The 25,548-nt window shown below is 38.3% G+C and overlaps 2 protein-coding genes across 2 annotated transcripts; one reads left to right on the top strand and one right to left on the bottom strand.

The window, feature by feature from the left end:
- Window positions 1-56: 56 nt before the first annotated feature.
- Window positions 57-25,548, top strand: LOC118800101 (B-cell receptor CD22-like). Its single transcript, XM_036560247.1, has 7 exons — window positions 57-120; window positions 3,001-3,064; window positions 4,956-5,306; window positions 7,636-7,875; window positions 9,057-9,305; window positions 9,397-9,483; window positions 25,388-25,548. Exons 1-6 carry the CDS (start codon window positions 58-60, stop codon window positions 9,480-9,482), a joined length of 1,053 nt encoding a protein of 350 aa, XP_036416140.1. The 5' UTR covers window position 57; the 3' UTR covers window position 9,483; window positions 25,388-25,548.
- On the bottom strand, window positions 20,167-22,130 carry LOC118800106 (GTPase IMAP family member 4-like). The gene is made up of 3 exons (XM_036560251.1): window positions 22,068-22,130; window positions 21,591-21,668; window positions 20,167-20,888 (listed from the first exon to the last, which is right to left on the bottom strand). Exons 1-3 carry the CDS (start codon window positions 22,090-22,092, stop codon window positions 20,167-20,169), a joined length of 825 nt encoding a protein of 274 aa, XP_036416144.1. The 5' UTR covers window positions 22,093-22,130.

Here is a 25,548-nt window from a genome sequence, read left to right as displayed (position 1 = left end):
CTTGTGGGAAACTACCCAGCCTTCAGTTTCAGACACCGCCTTAGACAGCGTGTGCGCATGCGTCGTCCGAATCGGGCAGTTGAGATCATTGGACAGCGGATAAGACGGCTATGTAGAAATGTGAGTAACGGTGGCTTCAAGCAAAACAAGCAAAAAAACGTTTTTTTTTCTTCCGTATAACACCAAACACGAGGGGTTGGTGGTGAAATACCAACCCTCTATATCGTTGGTTTACAGTTCAGTTAGACAAGCTGGGGTAAATATGAACTGCGTTTATCTACAAGTTCACATTGTTTACATGCTGAGGTGTTATAATTAGCCTAGCTAGCATTAAGTAGTGTAAATGTACATGTTAGCTTGCACAGTCGGGCTGTGACTGACTCTCTTATCAGTGTAAAGTTGTTTAAATGTTGGGGTGTGAGGTGTGTCTGAACGTAGCTGGAAAAGTCATGGAATTTCCAGGCCTGGATAAGTTTTGGAAAAATTAATTAACCAAGTTTTGGAAAAGTCATGGAAATTTGCTTCACAAAAACCTGTATATGACGTCCAGTTAATCGGCCGGGAAAATGTGTATTGGTTAAGCAGTACTTCAATGTTGAATAGATCAGTCACGTCACTCGACACTGTTGTTCTCTGTGTGGGGTAACTTAACGTCAGACTCCTTTGACGAGGTGTAAGTCTGCGCAATGCCAGGAAAATGCCGATTTAATAATGGTTGGCTTCATTTGGACTGATATAAGGCATGGCTTGAGAAAGACCAGGACCCGGGACGTGCAAAAGGTGCACTGTGTAGTAAAACAGTCCAACATTTTGAACAGGGGAGAAGCAGCGCTAGCTAGCCATGCTAAAGGAGCTGCACCAGGCTGCTGCTTCTGGGCGCGAATCAACTCTCAAACCCATCACCGTCTTTTTCGCCCACAGTGACCAACGTGACACCCTCTGCCACTTGCAGTGCTTCCCTCTCGTCCGCCATCAAACAAGGCACCATTTCGAGTGCTGTGTCCGGAAACAAAGCCCTTCACTGAAGAGGTACCGTGGCTGCTAAAGGTGGCTAGTTCTCACCATTCCTACAAGTCATGTTGTTCCCCAACAGCCAGACAGCTGCCAGATTTGTGTGCAGTGAACGCAAGTGCTCATATATTTGTGCATTTGGTCTGGCTCCTCATTTTAAGAATCTGACCTTGTCCAAAGTATCGAAGCAAAGATTGTATGTTGTGTTATTTGATGAAAGCCTGAACCACAATTTACAGGCTAAACAGTTAGAAATATATTAAATAAATGTTTACTTCTGTATCAAACCACATAGCATGTCATTAATTTTGATTAAGATATGTTGTGATACATTTTGACAGATTTTTATTCTTATTCTTCATGTCTACACAGACATTTCAGAGAATGTATGGTCATGAAAATTTGCCTCGAAGGCATGGAAAAGTCATGGAAATGTATTGATAGAAATGTGTATGAACCCTGGATGGCTTTAGGTTAGCGATTCAGGCTTCAGTCGGCTGTAACTCCAGAATGCAGTAATGCACGTCTGCAAACACCGGTGTGTTTTATTATTACTGGTTTGTGAATTGAGATGACGTCATTCACACACCAGGGCCTTACTTTCTAAAGCCTACAACTTCAAAAGTTGATGATTTAAACCAGGTTCAAGCTGACCAACTGACCATTTGTGAAAAAATTCACCGTTCTTGTTATGGCTTGTGTAGACTGTGGGCAAGGAAAGTGAAAGTAAGTGAAATATAAGCCTTTATTTTACTTTGGCAGGTAATTTTCACTACAAATGACCTCAAAATCTATGAAAACCTGTTTGATTTAGCAGAGCTGGATTTGGGTATTTCTATTATTTGGCCAGTAATTCACAAGTAGGGGATGAAAACAGGCCAGAATTGTTCGTCAGTCATTGATTAAAAAGCTTTTGCACAGCAAAGCTGAAAAATAACTTTTGGAACACAGTTTAATATATGTACATTACCAATAATCATGCAGTGTTGGTTGTTACCTGATAACAGCAGACATAAATTTGCTTTTCTGATTTGTGAAATATTTCACAACTGTATGTCTAGCAGTCCTTTATTAATAAGTTTTGGCAATAAAAAGCTGAATGTTTGGAGGCATGACTATGTAGACAACACTATGTAAAATAATAAAAGCAGTGGAATGTCATTTGTTTTAGGCATTATCTTCTTTGTGAAAACTTTCACAAACACAGTTTGGTATTCTTTTCTATTTATACAGTTCTCACATTTTAAGGTGCAATAATATGACATTCATTTTTTGGGGCAAATACTGAAAAACATGCATAAAATGACTATAACTTTAATAACTGATCATGTAGAGAGATAAAAGTAGGTTCAAATCAACTTGCCTGATGTCTGACATGTTTCACTTTTTTCTTGCCTCCAGTCTATTATTTGTAAGTCAGTGCATCGTTCAGGTGACAAATCTGTCTTTGGAGTAATTTAAAATTTTTTGACATTTGCATTAGCAATGTTATTAACTTGTTTTGGTTATTAGATGATTTATAAAAACGTTCCTTGTTTTATACAATGATATTTGCTTTTTCCCCAGTTAGTTTAGGCAAACACTGGCACAGCAATGCATATAACCTTAAAAACTGATCATGCAAAATGATGAAAATAGGCTTTAATTAATGTTCCAGTTTGTGAAAACTTTCTCAGTGGTTATTTCATTTCTTTTTTTGTCATGTAACATTTTCATTTATTTTGATTTTAGAATCAATAGACATTATTTGGTTTATGGAAAAAGATGTCCAATCCACAGGATTTTCCTTGATGTTACTGTAAATATTTGGACATGTTCTACAGTTAAATGTTTTCATAGTTAAGGATTTTTGATTTCATTATAGAAAAATAATAATGTCTATTAAAATACTAGTATTATTTTATTTTATTAAAATAATAATGAAAGTGCGATGGAAATTTCCCCGTTGTGGGGCTAATATGTGTCACTTAAACTTGCCTTGCCTTACAGGTTGCTATGCTGACCTTACTCAGGATGAATTTTACTGTCTCTCTGGTGTTTCTGCTGTTCTCAGGTGAGTCAGAGCTGGTTCATCAAAACTCCACAAAGTTAGAGAAAAAAACACACGCACACACACACACATTATATATATATATATATATATATATATATATATATATATATACAGTTTTGTGCAAAATAATAGCAGTCTAACAACACTAATGTGTTTAATTACTGATTTTGGCAGAAAAAGTAATACAACATGGGAAAAAATTCATGACTACGTGTAGCCAAGTAATGGGCAACCAACAGAATCAACAGTCATGACATGCACGCTGCTAATTGGGTGTAATTGACTCATTTAATCAAAGGGTCGTGTTCAAATTAATAGCAGTGTGGAGTTCAATTAGTGAGGTCATTCATTCTGTGAAGAAACAGGTGTCAATTATGGCCCTTATTTAAAGAAGGAGGCCAGCAAATGTTGTACCTGCTGGTTTTAGCCCTTGCTCAGTGAGTAAAATGGCTCATTCCAGACATTGTACCAAAGGAGAAAGAACTTTGATCAAGAAGTTGATTGGAGAGGGAAAAACATATGAAGAAGCGCAGAAAATAATTGGCTGCTCAGCTAAAATGATCTCAAATGCTTTAAAATGGCACACAAACCCCGAAACATGTGGTAGGAAAAGAAACACTACCATCAGCGTAGATCATAGAATAACAAGAATGGCAAAGAAGCATCCAGTGATCAGCTCCAGGGAAATCAAAGAAGATCTTCAGTTACCTGTGAGTACTGCAACAATCGCCTACGTGAAGCCAAACTATTTGCAAGAAACCCCCGTAAAGTACCATTGCTGAAAAAAAGACGTGTGGAAAAGGTTACAGTTTGCCAAAGAACACACTGACTGGCCTAAAAAGAAGTGGCACAACATTCTATGGACAGATGAGAACAAGATTGTTCTTATTGGGTCTAAAGGCCACAGACAGTTTGTGAGACGACCCTTAAAGTCTGAATTCAAGCCCCAGTACACTGTGAAGACTGTAAAACATGGAGGTGCAAGCATAATGGTTTGGGGATGTTTCTCATACTTTGGAGTCGGGCCCGTTTATCGCATACCAGGCACTATGGACCAGTGTGAATATATCAGAATACTGGAAGAGGTCATGTTGCCTTATGCGGAATAAGAAATGCCCTTCAATTGGGTGTTTCAGCAAGACAACGCCCCTAAACACACCAGCAAGTGGGCAACATCCTGGTTCCAGACCAACAAGATTGATGTTATGAAGTGGCCAGCCCAATCCCCAGACCTCAATCCGATTGAGAATTTGTGGAGCAACATCAAAAATGCTGAGTTTGATGCAAAACCCAAGAATGCAGAAGAACTGTGTAATGTAGTCCAGTCAGCTTGGGCTGGAATATCTCTTTACAGGTGTCAGATGTTAGTTGACTCCATGCCACACAGATGTAAAGCAGTTATCAGAAATAAAGATTATACAACTAAATATTAGTTCAGTGATTAACAGAAAAGCTAAATCTGTAAACAAATTTCAGTTTATACTGTAAATATTCAAGTTTGTAAATGAAAATGCAGACACTGCTATTTTTTTGAACAGCCTATTATGCTTTTTTCTTCATTTTTAGTCTAAAAATTGATATTTTGTTCATGGAATTGAATGTGTGTATATATATATATATATATATATATATGCTCAAGTGTACTATGTGTGTTTAGGGTTAACAGTTCTGTGCATTGTGTTAATATCAGCTTTTCTGCAACAGCCCCGCCCCTATAAGACCTTTCGAGCCTCTCAATTTTTGCTTTTGAGCTCAGCTTATTGCAACTGACATTCAAACTCAGCTGAAATTAACAGTTTTATAAAGGAGCTGAAGTGGAGACTTTATGCAGCATTTTTACTGACTGAGACTCAAACAGTAATAAATTACACATCTGTATTTTGTGTTGCAGGAGTTGTTGCTCAGGATGGGTGGGCTGTGAATTACAACTCTAAATCTTTCTGTGCTCTAAAGGGGTCTGCAGTGACCATAGAGTGCTTTTATTCATATCCAAGTGGTCACTCAGTCCAAAAAGCTTTCTGGACTAAAGAGCTGGTTACATCTGGTTCAGAGCCTCCTGATCTGTTAGATGATCCAGAGTACAGAGGCAGGTCTCAGTATTCTGGAGACAAACAACAGGACTGCGCTCTCAGACTGAAGAATGTGTCAGAAAAGGATCAAAGTAAATACTACTTCACATTTATAACAGACCAACCTGGAGGAAAGTATCAAGGGGCAGGTGGAGTTGATCTTTCGGTCACAGGTAAGATCCATCAGCAGAAATAAGACACTGTACTTCATTCACTGGTGTTCAGGTTTCACAAAGCAATTCTGTAATATAATCACATCAGTCTTTCATAGCACACCTGTGAAACTCACTGCTTAGAACAGCTGGTCAGCACACTGAGGTATTTAACAGCTCTGTATTAGCAGTAGATCATTAACTGTAGTACATTAGTCAGAGTTGGTCAGCACACTGAGGTGTTTAACAGCGCTGTGTTAGCAGTAGTTCATTAACTGTGGTACATTAGTCAGAGTTGGTCAGCACACTGAGGTGTTTAACAGCGCTGTATTAGCAGTAGTACATTAACTGTATGGCTATGGTCTTCATTTTGAAATTTCATTTGGATCACTGCATTCCTGGAATTTATTCCCCTGGAAACTTTTTGGGGTTAGTTGATCTAATAATTAATCACTGGGAAATGGTAATGCGGAACAATTTTTTTTTTTGAATGTACAGTTGAGTCCATAAACCACATCATACTAGAGTTGAAATTAAATAATATGAGATAAAAGTGTAGACTTTTAGCTTTAATTTGAGGACATTTACATTCAAATCAGGTGAACAGTGTGGAAATGACAAACATCTTCATACATAGCCTCCCATATTTGGGGGCTCAAAAGTGACTGGACAGACTAACATAATCATAAATTGTCATTTTTAATACTTGGTTGCAAACGCTGTGTTTCTTCTCTGCTGATGCTCTGTCAGACCTTTACTGCAGCTGTCTTCAGTTCCTGCTTGTTCTTGAAGTCTTTTACCAACATTTATGCCTTCAGTACAGTGCATGCTTGATTGGATTGAGGTCATGAGATTGATGTAGCCATTGCACAAAAAAACTATTTTTTGCCTAATTAAAAAGTTTTGAGATACTTCTGCACTGTGCTTCAAGCCACTGTCCCGGTCCATCTGCAAAGCAAATGATATGCAGTCCGATGAGTTTTGAAACATTTTTACTGAATCTCAGTAGATATATAGCTCTGTACACTTCAGAATTCATCCTGCTGCTTTTGCCTGCAGTCACATCATCAATAAGTACAATGGAACTAGTTCCATTGTCAGCCATACATGTCTACACCATGACACTACCTCCACCATGCTTGATGACCATGAGGTGGTATGCTTTGGATCATGAGCAGTTCCTTCCCTTCTCCACACTTTTCTCTGCCCATCATTCTGGTACAAGTTGAGCTTTGTCTCATCTGTCCATACGATGTTGCTGTAGAACTGTACAATCTTTTTAGATTTTTGTGGTAATCTCCCTGTGTTTACTCTGGTGAAGTGTCCTCTTGATTGTTCACTTTGAGTCAGATAGACCTGCCTCCTGGAAGCTGTTCTTGATCTGACCAAGTGTTGTGAAGGGTTTTTCTTCACCAGGGAAAGAATTCTTCTGTCTTCCACCACAGTTGCTTTCTGTGGTCTTTTGGGCCTTCAGGTGTTTCTGAGCTCACCAGTGTGATCTTTCTTTTTGTGTTCTTTCTTTTTAAGAATGCACCAAATTGCTGGTTTGGCCACACCTGATGTTTTTGATATCTCTCTGATGGATTTATTTTAGTTTTTCAGCCTAATGATGGCTTTTTTTATTGGCACCTCTTTGGACTTGATATATGTAGAGTTAACATTAACAGATTCCAAATGCAAATGCCACACACACAATTAATTCTAGTCCTTTTATCTGCTTACTTGTAGGTGAAATAATGAGGGACTAACACATAGCTGGCCATGGGACAGCTGAGCAGCCAACTGTCCAATTATTTTTGAGCCCTTTGAAAAAAAAAAAGGGGGGGGGCATAATTCCAACACTGTTCACCTGATTTGGATGCAAGTACCCTCAAAGCTAAAAGTCTGCACTTTGAGCTCATATTCATTATTTAATTTAAACTCTAACATGCTGTGGTAGAGAGCAAAAATAATAGTTTTGTTGATGTCCAGTTTTAAAGAGGGCAATACATTAGTTTTGTTTTTTCAGAGGAAAAAGTGTGAGTATATGTTCAAAGTGATTATGAAAAGTTAGGCCTTTGGGGCAAGATGCCACACAGGTTTAGAACTTGTTCTACGTATGCTTTTATAAATATGGGCCCTGGACTCGGGCTTTGACTCAATTAGGAGAAGTAGAAGTAAACAAATCTTCATTACATTTTTAAAAAGTATTAAATTAAATTTTTGTACAATAACTGCAGCGGCTTAATCAGTATTTTCAATGATATATTTTCAGTTCTACTTTTATGCAGAAATATTTACAACACAAATGATGCATTCACTCAACTAGTGTGAGTCTCCACAGTGTGAGTCTGTTTTCTCTGGTTCTCAGATCTCCAGGTGGAGGTTCCTGAGAGAGTGATAGAGGGAGATAAAGTCACTCTCACATGTAAAACCAGCTGCAGTCTGTCAGTCATACCAACATTCACCTGGTACAGAAATGGACATCGTTTATCCTCCAGTACTGACCAACTCCACCTGCAGCTGGTCAGCAGGGAGGATGCAGGCAGGTATCACTGTGCTGTACTGGGTCAGAACTTTCGCTCTCCTGAGGTCACTCTGAATGTCAGATGTAAGTATTGATTTATTTGTTCAGTTTCATAACTCTTATCTTTTAGTGTTTTTATCATGTCAGAATAAAAGTGCTGATCTAAATCAGAAGTTTTATCCTCTGACTGCAGGTAGTGTTGATGTCTAAATTGAGTCACAGTAAAATGATGACTATTATGTGAGAAGATGACTAGAAGTTCAGATTTTTCCACTGAAAACAGACTTTCTCAGTACATCTGAAGAAAGCGACCACTGCATAGCAGCTTAGTTTTGTAGGTGTAGAATGAGCTTGACCCAGTTGAATATACTAAAATATGCTAATGAGAGGACATTGCATGCCAGGACTACAAGAGCTGTGGTAAGAGCATGGAGCCTGCAATGCTTATGTAATATCAGCATCAACTGGCTCTGGTTAAGACAGAATCTTTCTGATTATTAAAGATACAGAGGGAGCTTATTTTTGTTTCTGCTCCATTATATTTGATTTGGGGTAGTGGCAGGAAGGGAAGGGGTTTTGCATGGGAGTGTTTACAATTTGGAAGGGGTTTTGCAGCAAGGGAGTGTTTACAATTTGCATAGTTGTGCATATTTGTAGATCTTCAAATTTTTAATGAGTGGTAAAGTTTAGGGATGCTCCTGTTCCATTTTTAGTAGTTTTTGGGCAAAACAATGACACAAACATTTAACTATTTATTATTCTACATTAAATAAAACGGAAAATAATGATTTATGACTATGGTTGAGGTCCCATTGAAGCTGCATGAAAACTAAATGTCTGTTAAAGGCTACTTGTATATCTATGCAGTGATGTTCGTGTTATTATTTTAACACTAACCCTTTCATCCAGCTAATCTAAGTTCTCCACAGTATGAGTTTGTTTTCTCTTGTTCTCAGATCTCCAGGTGGAGGTTCTTGTGAGGGTGATAGAAGTGTATTTTTCATCCCAAGAAAAATGTTTGATTACAGTCATTCAGAGTTTTTATGAAATTACTCCTAAAGCTGTGAGAACAGTGATCTTCACTTGCTGAAGTTAATGAGGGATATTTGCAGTTAAACATGAATTTCTGTAAAAATGTATTAGTTTGCGTATTTGAACAGAAAAGCACTACCATGAAGTGTAATGTGTCCTTCCTGTGGACATTTATTGCTTGCTTATTCAAACAGAAAAGAGACCGCAAGTGTAATGTGTCCTTCTACTTCTAGATGGCCCAAAGAGCGTCTCTGTGTCCATCAGTCCCTCTAGTGAAAGAGTGAAGGGCAGTTCAGTGACTCTGACCTGCAGCAGTAATGCAAACCCACCTGTGCTGAACTACACCTGGTTTAAAGAAGGTGGAAGCTCACCTGTAGGATCTGGACACAGTTACAGCGTTCAACAGAGAGGGTCCTACTACTGTGTGGCTCAGAATGAATATGGATCTCAGAAATCAGCTGTGATGCCAAGCACTTTAAACGGTATTAATATTAGGAGAAAACCTATTAAGCTGAAAAACACTTTATGAATTAGTTTAACTTTCAACTGACTTCAATATTTCTGTGCACACAGGGGTTGGACATACAGTTCTGTATGCTGCTCCTGGGGTCACTGTTGGATGTGCATGTTTATCTGTTTTCATTGCCGCTTCTCTTTAAGGTAAGCATTACTGTGAAACATTAATGATAAGGACGTTCAGCTAAAAATGTGAAAATCTAATGTACACTTTTAGTGCTGGAGCTAACACTGGAAGTCAATAGTCAACCAAATCTTTTCTGTAAATGCATCAATAAAACTTCTCTCAACGTTAGCGTAGGCATTAATATGGAGTTAGTCTCCCCTTTGCAGATATAACAGCTTACAGTGTTTTCACATATAGTTCGTTTTAAAAGAACCTCATGATTGTGGATCATGAAATAGCAAATCCTTCACCCAAGAGTGCATGAAATGTTCGACTAAGTCATCTATAATCAACATTAACAACAGATTACAAATTCCCTATTTAAAACTCAACTGCTTGTTAATGATGATCGTGTTTGTTTGAAAAGTAGCGCACTGTGTAGGGGACGTTGAGTGATTTGAGACAGTTATTGTCTTCTCAGACAGTAAACACTGCAAGCGAGACGAGAAAGGGGAGCAGAGGATAAAGCTATAACAGCTTACAGTGTTTTCACATATAGTTAGTTTTAAAAGAACCAAACTGAGTTCTGTTAAAGTGAACCTGGAAGGGAACCAACTGCAAATGACCTCAGTTCTTTTTTGTGTTCACAATGTAAGTTTTCTTTCTGGTCCTTTGAAATCTTAGACCACTTCTTGTTCAGACCACAACTCCACTAGAACTCGGACCCCTTTCACAGCACTCACGGTGTGCACAGCGATCGCCAAGTGGGCAGCGTTCTCTGATAAATCTGAGAAGAACCACCAGACCCGCCTGCTGCTCTCCTATTGGCTGTGCTGAAACGATTGGCCGAAGCACATCGCGCAAAATTGGAGAAATGACCCTGCGGGTCTGCCTGCGGGTCTCGAGAGGTGATCTCAGTTTGGTTCGTTTTTGGGGCTGTTTAGAGGGGTCTGAGTTAGAGATGAAATGATATCAAAATTTCATATCATGATTATCATGACCAAAATTATCATGATTATCGATATTATCGCGCTATTGTTCAAAAGCGTTGAAAAGTAAAATAAATAAATAAATACTGATAGACAAACTGAAATTCGTTTCACAAACAGATAGAATTGGCAGCAATATGCAATTTTTGTTTGCATAAGCATTAAAAAAATATAGTCAATACATTTGTAGTATTACTTTTGTATTACTTACAATACTCTGTAAACAAAGAAAGCAGTATATTTTGTCAAATGTATTATTATTACTGTTGTAATTATTATTATTATTATTACTGTTGTAATTATTATTATTATTATTATTACTGTTGTAATTATTATTATATTATTACTGTTATTATATTATATTAATTACAATAATTAGGGATTTCCCTGCATAGAGAATTAAATCTGGACCAACTCTGAGGTGGGTCTTAATGGAAAATTACTACTTCTAAAAAGTGCTGCGCTCTGGGGATTTCTGTCCGAACTGCAACTGCAGCATTATTGTGCCATTGTGGTGCTGTACCCCTAATCAATACAGTGCACCAGGAAAAACAGCCAAAATCGCAGAGGAATTGCGTGACCGTGCTGTGAGCTGCAGACAGTGTAGAACTCACACAGTGTGTCTTCACCCTGTGGAGCTGCTTCTCTGAAAGACATAACTTAAAAAGAACGAGCATCTGAACTGTGACAGAAACACTCACAGCGTTTACTTGCGCAAGGTCCCGTCTCAAAGCACATCTTCTCTATGTGTGAAATAGCAAATCCTTCACCCAAAGAGTGCATGAAATGTTTGACTAAGTCATCTATAATCAACATTAACAACAGATCACAAATTCCCTATTTAAAACTCAACTGCTTGTTAATGATGATCGTGTTTGTTTGAAAAGTAGCGCACTGTGTAGGGGACACAGTGATTTGAGACAGTTATTCTCTTCTCAGACAGTAAACACTGCAAGCGAGACGAGAAAGGGGAGCTGTGCAGATTGAACAGCGTCTCGTTCCAGAGCTTGTGTGAGTTAACTCAGAGCTCATTTTGGAGACTCTGCTCCACAGAAATGTGTGTTAAAAGCTTTAGTTTCGATTCACAGTTGATTCACTGATTGTTCTTGACGCTAAAAGCTTCATTTTATATGATTAATGAACTATAAGCATAAGTTAAACCACACAAACCATGACAGTCCCTACGGACTTCTCCGTTAAAGTTAACCTTGCATTCTCTAAAAAGTAGCGGGTGGTGGTCGCGAAGATGACTCGTAAGGTTTGATGTGTTGCCCTCATTCACCGCTATTTTCTTTCGGCCTGTTCTGCAGACAGGGTGGTCATCTGCAGACCGGGTGGTCATCTTCAATTAACTTTCATTCTGCATTCTTATAAAACCCAAAATATGACCAAACCTCAGACTTGGTCTTCTTAGAAGGCTGAAATATCTCAGAATCTCTGTCACTACATTCTGCCATGTTCTCCCTTCACTCCCTCTCCCTCTCCCTCTCTCCCCCTTCCCCTTTACACACACACACACACACACACACACAGAGCTGCGTCTAAGAGATGATTCTGCCTTTGTTTGACTCTGTACAGCGAGTTTTTAACGATACTTTAAAGTTCAAACGGTACTACTAACCGTCATTAATTTTACCGCGCTTTACTGTGAAACTCTTTCTACAAGTTTTTGGAGAGTGTCTGTGGGAATTTCTGCCCATTCATCCAGAAGAGCATTTTTGAGGCCAGACACTGATGTTGGACGAGAGGTCCTGGCTCACAGTCTCTGTTTTAGTTCATCCCAAAGGTATGTGTTCGATGGAGTTGATGTGAGGCCTCTGTGTGGGCCAGTCAAGTTCTACCACATCAGACTCACCCAGCCATGCCTTTAGGGATCTTGTTTTGTGCACTGGGGCTCAGTCATACTGGAACAGAAAACGTTCTTCCCCAAACTGTTCCCATGAAGTTGGAAGCATAGAATTGTCCAAAATGTCTTGGTATGCTTAAGTATTAAGATTCCCCTCCACTGGAACTAAGGGGTCTTGACCAGAGTTGGGATAGCTACTGAAAAATTAGTAGCCAGCTACTTTTCCAGAAAAAGTACTGGCTACTATTTAGCTGCTTTCAAAGCACGATTGTCAGAATGTTTGAATCTCCACCTGACACACCAAACAAGCCCAACTGATAGTGTGAACAAGACACTGCATTTAATCATGTGCCAGAAAGAAACATATAATTGAAAAGCTGCAAATATACAAAAAAGATCACCCAAAAGTGAGTTTAAGTGTAACTAACAATCAAACTTACACAACCAAAGGCGTGATATCCGACAAAAATTTAGACTAAATAAAGGCAAAGTCAGTTATTCCAGGTTTTTCCTAACAAAAATCAACAAAAATAACCGAATACAAACCAAACAATTTTGTGCAAAGTGTCGTCAACTGTTGAAATAAAACTGCTCCAATTTGAACATTTCAGCAAGATCTATACAGACATGCCGTTCAGAGTCCTTTGTTAAACTTAAGCAACACTTTAGCCTCAAAATTCTCATCAGTGACCCTGACTCTGTTTGGGGTGAGAATCAGGCCTGAATAATCTCTCCACTGCTGCAGAGCTGTTGTGGCTCCACAGCAGAACTAGATTTTTAGGTAAAATAACATAATAATCCTCCTTTCCTGTAAAATCATTATAACACACAGTTCTAACACAGTTTTCACAGTAAATGTTAAATGCTGGAGTTAACACATAACTGCTAATTCACCAACCTTTAACGCTGAAGACTGACGCGCAGCCTGCTGGAGACACAGCGATGCAGATACCGAAAAGGCAAAGAAAGAGATTTACAACGATCATCGAAAATTTGGAGATGAATCGACTTATTTGCATTTATAATCACTCAGCTGGTTTCCTCATACGTTTAATCTGCAACAACTCACCAAGCTGAAGTCAGCTTCTCATGCCGAATGAGAAGCGACTTCAGCCTCATAAAAAGTCGAACATTGAGAGACATTTGAGCATTGAACATTGAGTTAAAGCTTGAAGCAGAGCAAAGTAAGTTTGCGTTTTCATTTATATCATATGTTTAGCCTGAACTAGTACATCAGCCCATACAGCACATATTTAAAGCCAAGGTGGAGACATACAATGTTGTGGCTCCCAAGATGGTTTAACTTTTTTTGTTGAAAGGACAAAATGGCTCTTCTTAACGTTTCGGTTGTCGAGTTAAGCCTAGTAAGGGCTGATCAGCGTGTGATTGTTTGCTTGAACTATCTGCGACTCAGTCAGGATTTCACAATCGCCAGAAGCCCAGTTAACAACTGCGTTCTATGGTTCAGATTTTGCGCTGATTGCCTGAAGCCTGTAGCAAAATTATAGTGAAAATTATCGCTATAGCTACACAAACATTTGTAGGTGCTACAGCTATTAGCTACATTTCATGAAACTGTAGCGGCTACAGCTATTAGCTACAAACATTTGTAGTTAGCTACAAAAAGTAGAGCGCTACTTAGCTAACCCCCCATCCCTGGTCTAGACCACCCCTGCAAAACAGCCCTAACGCTGTTTCTTAATTCCTGAACGCTTCCACTTTTCTATAATACCACTCACAGTTGATCATGGAGTATCTAGAAGGAAAGAAATTTTGTGAATTGACTTGTTGCAACGGTGGCATCCTATTACAGCACCACGCTCAAATTCAGTGAACTCTTTAGAATGACTCATTCTTTCACAAATGTGTATAAAGGCTGCATGGCTAAGAGCTTGATTTTTGAGTAAAACTGGAGAATGTATAAGTAGACTGTAAGTTACTTTCACTTTCCATTAACGCAGTGCTAAACTCACACACCCAAACGTTGCACAGTGAACATTCTGTACAACATTTTTTGCTGTTTTTTTTCAGTGCATGGAAATACAAGCTGAAGTCTATCGCCACACACATTTTTATGTAATGCTCATAGAAGGACTGAATTGCTGATAAACACAATCAGATAATTTCACCCCCATTGCATACAACACAGTTTCTTAATTTTATAACTCAATTACTGGTAAAGAGGTGCCCCTTAATCCTAAATTATGTATTCTGAATATCTACCCAGAGAGCTTTGTAATGTCAAACAATGTAAGGTCTGTGCTTAATATTTGTTTTCAGGAGGCTAATTGGTGCATCACCTGCTCATAGACTAACAACCTCTGGGCTCTCCCAGTGGCTGAAAGGAACGACTTTCTTACTTTGCTCTTGAAAAGATATGCTTTGACAAGATATGATTTAACAAAAAACACATTTGAAAAGTTTTGGAAAATTACAATTTCCAGGAGCATATATGTATGTATATGTGTATGTATATATGTGTGTGTGTGTGTGTGTGTATGTATGTGCGTTTATATATATATATATATATATATATATATATATATATATATATATATATATATGTATATGTATATGTAAATACACATTTATAAGGCTTAAAGGAAAGTTCACAAGGTGTTTTATGCGACCGGTCCAGACTCTCGCCTCTCTCTTGTTGTACCCTGTGCAGTCTGCTTTTATTTTAGTATAATCTGCCATCATGTGAGCAATGATCTTGAACACGCACACTTCTACAGAAATTCTGTCTGTTATCATCATTGCATTCCAATCATCTACTTCATAAAAAGTACATTTTGACATGTATAAGACAAAAAATATATTATTCATTATACTATATAAACTGAAAAGTTATCAATAACATAGTATGACTTTTTATTCCAAGTGAAAAAAAGTATATGTATACCTGTACATGTTTTATTGTGTTTTATTGATTTTCTAAGTGAAAATAAGTTGACACGTCCTCTACAGAGAACACACTTCTGTTTAGGGCACTCTTTTAGGTCAGTGGATGTTTCCAACATGTGGTCATTCTGATTGGTCAGAACAAGCGAGCTCTTGGCCTTAAACAATAACAGTTTATTAGAGCATAGAGGGGCAGAAAGAGTGGAAAGAACCTTTATAGCTGGGCATTCTGTGGAGAGAGTGGACTTCTGGTCCTAGCACTCTCTCTTTTTCTCTCTCTGTATTTATCTATCTGACAGATAATATTCAGGTAGTATTCTCAATGTGCTATTCATCTTGTTTGCAATATCTTCTGTACAGCCTTATCATATTATTCACTCAATAATAACATAACAAAATGTAATGAAATTGATTTCATGCTGTAACAAAACCCATTGGTGTTTCCTTAAAAAACCATTGTGAAGATCAACATACTGAACAGCATTGCTTAAAGTACTACAACCCTGTTTCCAAAAAAGTTGGGATGCTGTGCAAAATGTAAATAAAAACACAATGCAATGATGTGATAATCATTCAAACCCTGTAATGAATTGAAAATAGTATAAAGACAAGACTGAGAAATTGAGTTGTTTTTTAAAAAATATATGCCTATTTTGAATTTGATGCCAGCAACATGTTTTAAAAAAGTTGGGACAGGGGCATGATTACCACTGTGTTGAATCACCTCATCTTTTAACAACATTCTGTAAGTGTTTAGGAAGGAGACCAACTCATATAGTTTTGAAAGTGAAATGTTTTCCCACTCCTGCTTGATGTAGAATTTCAGCTGCTTAATAATTTGTGGTCTCCTTTGATGTGTTTTTCATTTCATAATGATCCAAGTGCATTCAATGGGTGATGGTTCTAGACTGCAGGCAGGCCAGTTTAGCACCCGGACTCTTTTACTACAGAGCCATGCTGTTGTAATGTGGGCTGAATGTGGTTTGGCATTGTCTTGCTGAAATAAGCACGGTCTTCCCTGAAAAAGACGTGGTCTGGGTGGCAGCATATGGTGCTCCAAACCCTGTATATATATCGTTTAACATTAATGATCCCTTCACAAAAGTGCAGATCACCCATGCCATGTGCACTAATGAACCCCCATATCATCACGGATGATGGCTTTTGAACTGCACTGATAACAAGCCGAATGGTCCCTCTCCATTGGAAATCATGGATGGACAAAGCATCCATGATTTCCAAAAAGAATTTCAAGTTTTGATTTGTTGGACCACATGACACTTCAGGATCCAGAAACGCCGCTGCGTTTCAGGGAAGGCCGTGCTTATTTCAGCTGCCGCGTTTCAGGGAAGGCCGTGCTTATTTCAGCAAGACAATGCCAAACCACTGTTTATATATGGTTTCTTCTTTCAGTGGTGGAGTTTTAACTTGCATTTGTGGATGCAGAGATGAACTGTGTTCACAGACAGTGGTTTATGGAAATGTTCTTGAGCCCATGCAGTGATTTCTACTACAGGATCATGTCTGTTTTTAATGCAGTGCTGCCTGAGATCATCCATCCAGCGTTCGTTTTTTGGCTTTGTCTTTTGCATACAGAGATGTCTCCAGATTCTCTGACTCTTTAATGATATTATATACCGTAGATGATGAAATCCCCAAGTTCTTTGCTATTTTACATTGAGTTTCTCAGAGTGGTGAACCCCTCCCTATCTTTACTTCTGAAAGATTCAGCCTCTCTGAGATGCTCTTTTTGCAACCAATCATGTTACTCACCTGTTGCCAATTTACCTGATTAGTTGTAAGATGTTCCACTTGGTGGTTTTTAGCATTACACAACTTTATCAGCATTTTGTTACCTGTCCCAACTTTTTTGAAACGTGTTGCTGACATCAAATTCAAAATGAGCATATTTTTTTTCTAAAAACAATTTCTCCGTTTCAACATTTGTTATATTGTCTTTATACTATTTTCAATTAAATATAGGGTTTAAATGATTTGCACATCATTGCATTCTGCTTTTATTTATATTTTGAACAGCAACCTAACTTTTTTGGAAATGGGATTGCAAACTAATACAGACTCTTAATGCTCTCAACTGTTAACAGTTTACTGTCCCTAAGTCCTTTACACACAAGTCCGTGTGAGAGAAAGCCAGAAACTACCCTACAACTGTTTATTTCCTGAGTGGCCTGTGCTACATGGGCCACAATTTATTTTGTCTTTTCAATATGTTAAACTTAAGTAAATAGAAACTGTGCTCTGAAATTTACAGAAAATGTAAATATTTTTGTTTGTTCCTTGTAGAGAATGTGTTCAACTTTTGCATATGACTGTAACAGTTGACATTAAAGCAGGTTATCAAAGCATTACTTACAAAAGTTTTCAATCTACATTCAAAAATTAAAGTAATAACTGTTCACATATGTGAATCACTGTAGCATTACAGCATTGTAGTTTTTAGTGTATTTTGTGATCGTATTCCAAATTAGAGGTATGAATTCCTCTTAGTATGCATTTCCGTCTTATGAGCACTCAATACTAAAAAAAAAGAAGACATCATGAAATCACAGTTATTTTTCTCATCTCCTTGCACTTTCTTTGTGTTTCCTGAGTAGATAAAATAACTGATAATAGTTTAGTTATGTCCTGATTCATTTTCTCTTGTCTCTGCAGTTTTGCCCTAAGTCTAGCCAGCTCTTTTACAATTCAAGAATAATGTTTCTAAACGTAAAATAGCAAAGAACTATTAAAAGATTCAGAGTATCTGGAGAAATCTCTGTATGCAAGGGACAAGACCAAAAACCAGTATTTGCTGGCCATAATCTTTGGGCCCTCAGGCGTTTAAAAACATTTAAAAACATTTAAAAAAAGACATGATTCTGTAGTGGAAATCACTGCATGGGTTCAGGAACACTTCTGAAAACCACTGTCTATGAAAACAGTTCATCACTGCATCCACAATTACAAATTAAAACTCTATATCATGCAAGGAAGAAACCAAATATAAACAGGATCCAGACATGTTGCCACCTTCTCTGGGCCCGAGCGCATTTAAAATGGAGTGAAGTGGAAAAGTGTCCTGTGGTACGACAAATCAACCTTTGAAATTCTTTTTGGAAATCATGGACACTGTGTCCTCTGACCTAAAGACCACTCAGCTTGTTATCAGCGCACAGTTCAAAAGCCAGTATTCATGATGTAATGGGGGTGTATTAGTGCATTTCATTTACATTTTGCACAGCATCCCAACTTTTTGGAAATGGGTGATGTGTGAAGGCGCCATTAATACTGAATGATATATACATGTTTTGGCAACATATGCTACCATCTGGATGATGTCTTTTTCAGGGGATGCATTGCTCATTTCAGCAAGACAATGTCAAACCACATTCTGCATACATTACAACAGCATGGCTCTGTATTAAAAGACTCTGGGTGCTAAACTGGCCTGCTTGCAGTCCAGACCTGTCACCCACTGAGAACATTTTGCGCATTATGAAATATGACAAAGGAGACCCTGAACTGTTGAGCAGCTGAAATTCTATATCAAGCAAGAATGAGACAACATTTCACTTTCAAAACTACAGCAATTGGTCTCCTCAGTTCCCAAACATGTACAGAGTGTTATTAAAAGAAGTGATGATGCAACACAGTGGTAAACATGCCCCCGTCCCAACTTTTTTTAAATGTGTTGCTGGCATCAAATTCAAATACGCACATATTTTTTTTAAAATAATAAAATTTCTCAGTTTCAACATTTGGTGTTCATGTTCAAGTAATTATAGGGTTTAAATGGTTCCCACATCATTGCATTCTGTTTACATTTTGCACAGTATCCCAAATTTTGGAAATGAGTTTGTATTCATATCAGTCCTGGGAAAACAGTTCACTTTCAAAACTACAGCAGTCGGTCTTCTCAGTTCCCAAACTCTTACAAAGTGTTGTGAAAAGAAGAGGTGGTGAAACACAGTGGCAAACATGCCCCCCTCCCAACTTTCTTGGAACATGTTGTTGGCATCAAATTCAAAATGGCATATATTTTTCAACAAAAAAAATTCTCAGTTTCAACATTTGATATGTATTTGTAGAAATTTTCCTTTAAAATTATGTTTTACATGATTTGCATTTGCAAATTGGGTTGTAATTTAAAGTCATCCTTGGATCCTCTGTGCTCCTGGCTTCTTCTCTGTGTGTCTCTCTCTCTCTGTGAGTCAGTATTTTCTCCCTTTGCTGAATCTACCAATTTTCGTCTTTCCGTCTTTTCCTTTTCTCTGAGCATATTCACTTCCCTCTCTTTCATTTCTGTTTCTTCTCTCCATTTCTCCTTCTCTCTCATCAACACTTCTTTCACTTTCTTCCATTTCCTCTTTTATGACTTTAAATTCTGTTTGCTTCTCCTCAACCATCTCATTCATTCATTATTAACTCTTCTTTTTCCCTTTCCACTTCATACATTCCCCTCTCTATTTCTTTCTCTCTAGTTTTCATCTTGTTCTCATTATGTGCCATCACTACTTCTCTCTGGATCACCTTCCGTTCTCTCTGGATCATCTCTACTATTCTATTCTATTCGCATTCTCTTTGCTCTTTTTGCACACTACGTCCAGACGCTTTAACACACTGTTGTATTCTACCATTCCTACCGCCAGTGTTTCTGTGTGAACTCTGTTTACACTTTTAAGCAGGTGTCCTGCTTTCATAACATCTTCAGATTGAGTTTATCATTGAGACTCTTCTTCATTGCAGTTTCAAACTGGACTTCCCTGCCTTGGAAACATACAGAAACTAAATACAAACAATTACAAAACTATACCTTCAGATTTATTCTTGATACAATGTTTGAACTTGTTCTTATAGTCTTGCAGGGTGGACACCATATTTAAACTGATTGTTCAGATTAATGTTATTTGTAATATTTTCCACCTCCATTTTGCCTAGCACCTCTTGTGCACATTGGTCTGTTCTATATTCCTCTTCTCCACTTATTTTGCTCTCTTCATTCTCACAATCTTTCCAATGTCTTCAACTATAAGGCTGAACAGGGCACTAACAGCCACCAGTATAATCACAGTTACCACTGCAGTGGATCCTCTGCTCTTTTCTTGTCTGTCTGTGTTGTAGCATTGTCCTTCATTTCTGTCCACCAAAGCTTCTATCTTTTCCATCAGCTCTGTGACCTGTGAGGAGTCTTGTCTGTCTTTGTTGTTGAAGACATGATACCTGCCTTCAAAACTACTCATGAATGATTGAAGTTCAGAACTATGGCTAAGTATGTTTTCAATGGGTTTTCCCTCCAACAAATCTCCACCAGTGAACAGTATCATGGTAAACTTCAGAGCTTCTTCTCCAACGTTCTCCTGAATCCAGTCTGCAGCGTTTCTCTCCTCCTCTGTGAATCTCCCCAGTCTGACCACCAGCAGGAACACATGAGGACCAGGAGACGACAGCAAAATACATCTCTTCATTGCTTCATTTTTTTCATTGAGTGGGATCTTCTCTTGGGTTCTAGTTGTCATGAGGAGACCTGGGGTGTCAATCACAGTGATGTAATCGCTGGAAGCTCTACTTTTTTGGACCTCACATTCTGAGGTAACTGGCTCAAGTGAAAAGTCTACTCTGAATGCATCTCTGCCCAGAATGGTGTTTCCTGTGGAGCTCTTTCCTGTTCCTGTATTACCCAACAACATGATCCTCAGATCAGATCCTATGTGGTGAAGAAGACAGCAGTGCTTATTATTACTTAAATGAGAATATTTATTATTAGGGTCGTACAATGTAGATAACAAGTAATTTTAACTATATTTCTAGATTTTATGATTGCAGTATGCCTTGTAATCGAATAAGAGCACACTAGTCAATTAAGTGAACCAATGGCCTGACTTTTGTTGGATTACATGAACACATTGATTCATCAAAACACCCACAGAACCTCATCTGCAGCTGTGATTGGTGAGGACACTTATAGCACAAAGTAAAATCACTGTGACTGGTTAGAAGGCTCAGCCTTTCATGATACGTCTATCACAAAATCTAACATCATAATGATTAACATGGACGCAAATGTCACTGATGTTATTGATGCAAAGCACCATAAGCTATTTGAGTGCTGACAGCTCCCCCTTGTGTAGAATCTTCATCCTGCTAAATGTGAGTCACAAGCCACATCCATGAGATGCTTATTGTACAGCCTTATGCATAGCTAAGGTTAATCTTTGCTATCAGAGTACATGTGCTGTTCATATTGTCTAGTAATGTCTCTTTATTAATGCTAGATGGAACAACTTTATCTAACTGGGAATTCAAAAGAATCAGGAAATTGGGATGATTTCTTATAAGCAAGGACAGGATTAATACACTCATCTGAGGAAAATAGCGTTCTTATTTTGGCAATAATGTCTGTGTTTACCTTTTCCATAGTGCTGAAATTCAATGATAATGAAGGCAATAACTATAACACCCACACAAAACCATTTCAGCAGCCCACCTATACTGGGATGAATGAAGACATCTTTTAAATTGAATGAAAAAGACAACTGTGCACCTCCATATTTAAACACTTAAGATTTTTTAAATTACTTTTATGGACCTAATCTTTCAAATTTCCTAATTAAATTTGTTAAGTCCCCCAAAACATCCCCCCTGAATTTCACCATTTTTTTATATTGCTAAATGATTTACACAAACAGATCTGTAGCTTTCTACTTTTCTAAACTCCTATGTTTACCAGTAGATTACTGCTTAGTGTTAAGGGCAAATGTACTGTAATTTACAATAATCTGCTGTTTTCTAGCAGGAAATGCCTTTAATCAATAACTAAATACACACAAAATAAAAACAAAAACACCAGCATAGTTGTAAAAGTATTAGGACTATCATGACTTACCTGATTCTGCCTTTTTAATGTCCATGTTTGTACATACTACTTTGGAACTGTGTGACTGTAGCAGTGAAACCACAACCATCTGAAGAATGCAGTGTCTTGACTAAACACCCACATTCCAGGGCTGTGCAAGACATAACCTGTTCATCTGGTCCACAGAGCTTCACAATGACTACCTTAGCTCAGCTTTTGTGATTGTTAGATTTATTTGGCAGATACAGTAAGGGACATTCTTGGTGGATAGCTGGTAGATTGGTATATTGAGGACAGACTGAGTTTACAAAAGAATGTCCTGTGTAGAGAAAAATCAGGTATACATATTTTTTCATGTTACACCTACAGACTTACATGTATTTTATTGGGATTTTATGTGATAGACCAACACAAAGTAGCAAGTAATTGTGAAGTGAAAAGAAAATTATACATATGTTTTCAAAATTTTGAATAAATGAAAATCTGAAAAGTGTGGCATGCATTTGTATTCAGCCCCCTGTACTCTGATACCCCTAAATAAAATCCAGTGTGACCAAGTGCCTTCAGAAGTCACCTAATTAGTAAATAGAGTCCACCTGTGTGTAATTTATTCTCAGTATAACAAGAGCTGTTCTGTGAAGGCCTCAGAGGTTTGTTAGAGAACATTAGTGATCAAACAGCTTCATGAAGACCAAGAAACACACCGGACAGGTCAGGGATTTAGTTTTGGAAAAGTGTAAAGCAGGGTTACATTATAAAATAATATCCCAAGCTATGAACATTTCACAGAGTACTGTTCAATCCATCATCCGAAAATGGAGGAGTATGGCACAACTGCAAACCTACCAAGACATGGCTGTCCACCTAAACTGACAGCCCAGGCAAGGAGAGCACTAATTAGAGAAGCAGCCAAGAGGCCCATGGAAGAGCTGCAGAGATCCACAGCTCAGGTGGGAGAATCTGTCCACAGGACAACTATTAGTCATGTACTCCACAAATCTGGCCTTTATGGAAGAGCGGCAAGAAGAAAGCCGTTTTCAAAAGCAAGCCGTAAGAAGTCCCGTTTGCAGTTTGCCACAAGCCATGTAGGGGACACAGCAAACATGTGGAAGAAGGTGCTCTGGTCTGTGTGGCGGAAAACTAACCCCGCACATCCCCACCGTGAAACATGGTGGTGACAGCATCATGCTGTGGGGATGCTTCTCTTCAGCAGGGACAGGGAAGCTGGTCAGAGTTGATGGGAATATGAATGGAGCTAAATACAGGGCAATCCTGGAGGAGAACCTGTTAGAGGCTGCAAAAGACTTGAGACTGGGACGGAGGTTCACCTTCCAGCAGGACAACAACCCTAAACATACAGCCAGAGCTACAATGGAATGGTTTAGATCAAAGCATATTCATGTGTTAGAATGGCCCAGTCAAAGTTCAGACCTAAATCCCATTGAGAATCTGTGGCAAGACTTGAAAATTGCTGTTCACAGATGCTCTCCATCCAATGTGACTGAGCTTGAGTTATTTTGCAGAGAAGAATGGGCAAAAATTTCAGCCTCTAGATGTACAAAGCTGGTAGAGACATACCCCAAAATTGTAATTGCAGCGAAAGGTTGTCCTACAAAGTATTGACTCAGAGGGGCTGAATACAAATGCATGGCACACTTTCTAGATTTTTATTTGTAAAAAAAAAATGTGGTTTGTGGGTGTAACATGAAAAAATGTAGAAAAGTTCAAGGGGTATGACTACTATTTCAAGGCACTGTATGTACAAAATAATGTAACCATGATTCACTACATGTTTTCTAATGTTTTGCTTTTGCTTTTTTCACTTCTCTTTTCCTCCTACAAGTATTTCAGTCTCACTCTTCATATTTCACCTTCCTTTTTTAGCCATCTTTTCTTTTCTGTCGCTCACTTCTTATAGTTTCCTCTGTGATCCTGTTTCCTTCTTTTTCTTCTGGGTTGATCCCTTCATATTCTAAGAAGTTGTATGACTCACACAAAAACAGACATCAGTAAGTATATCCTTCTTCATAAATTCATGAAGATAAGGGGTTGGTTCTCTAGAATTCTGCACTGATTTTCCCTCTAGATCTCAGCTGGTGATAAGTACAATGATGAACAATGTGCTGCTCCAGTGTTCCCCTAAATCCTCTCTACGATGTTCTTCTCTTCTACTTGCAAAAGGCATGAGGATCAGTACATTCTGACACAAAGTTTTAACTGAGTCATATGATGCTGCACTGTGTAAACGACAACTATACTCCCGTACATTATGGATTCTCCCAAAATATATTGTGTAGGATCTGAATCTGGATGGAATCTGTTTATAATCAGTGGTAGTGGTTGAAGCGGTGCCACATCACCATGCATCAGCTCCAAAAGTCTATGCTTTAATTTTTCAAATTTGACCTAGTATTACCAGAATTTATGCATGATTTGCAATATTGCCTTTTTGCATACAGTGTCAGAATTACAACACGTTATGTGCCATATTATCTGTGTTTAATACTTCCCTCAAAAAGTTTTACAAAATAAAAGACTTACATGGCAGATTTAAATATAAAATTGACACACTGACAAAACATCATAAAAGCAACATTCATATGGTCTTTCTGTTCACAAAGAGTTTGTGATGCGAGTTTGTTGGAAAGATTTGTCCAAATCTGCTGCTGGAGATCAGCAGGTTCCTTTCCCACCAGAGCAGTTCCCCAGCATAGGAAGCACTAAGCCAACACAAACTTTCCCTTCACACTCACTGATTTACCTGCAGTACCGTAGAATTTTTTATTCTTGTTGAGGAAGATCCCTGTTTTACATTTGCTTGTTGTGGTTTGTAGTTTTGGCCTAAACTTTGTATTAATATTTGGATAAAATATTATGTTTACGCTTAGACTGAGGGTCTGCTAAAGAAATTGGATGGTGGAGAACCTGAATGAGCACCAGTTTCTTTAACACAGGGCATCACTTACTGGTTACAGGTCAACCTGTCTGATGTGAGTGATTCAGATGTTTGATGGAAAGAGTGAAAGAGCATAAAAGCAAAGTTCTCCAGTATAGGAGATTTTACATGTATATCAGTTCTGTAATTACATAGGAAATGTATGAAAATCCTCTGAAGCTCCACACTTTTTAAAGAAGCTTCTCTCAGCAGTTCTCCACCTGGAAACGGAACCAGTTCTTCTCCAAAGCTCTCCTCAGTGCACATCACAGCATTCTGTCTATTGAGCTGTGAATCCTCCCAGTTTAATCACCCGTGTGAGCACTCAAGGGTGAGAGAGGAATAATGCTTCTCCCCTGTACTCTCTCTCTCCCTCTCTTCCTCTCTCTCTCTCTCTCTCTCTCTCTCTACCCAGGTCTATGGTTCCTGTTGGATTCTTCTCTGCTTTGAACTTCATCACTGTCAGCTTCACCTTCACATCCAAACACAGACTGTTAGTAAATCTACATAAAACACAATGAACAATGTATTAATATTGTGGAAATCAGGAGAATAAACAAAAACTTTATTATTTCA

Source organism: Colossoma macropomum, unplaced genomic scaffold (assembly GCF_904425465.1).
Source record: "Colossoma macropomum unplaced genomic scaffold, Colossoma_macropomum, whole genome shotgun sequence".
Classification (NCBI taxonomy): Eukaryota; Metazoa; Chordata; class Actinopteri; order Characiformes; family Serrasalmidae; genus Colossoma; species Colossoma macropomum.
This window is presented reverse-complemented; position numbering and strand designations above follow the sequence as displayed.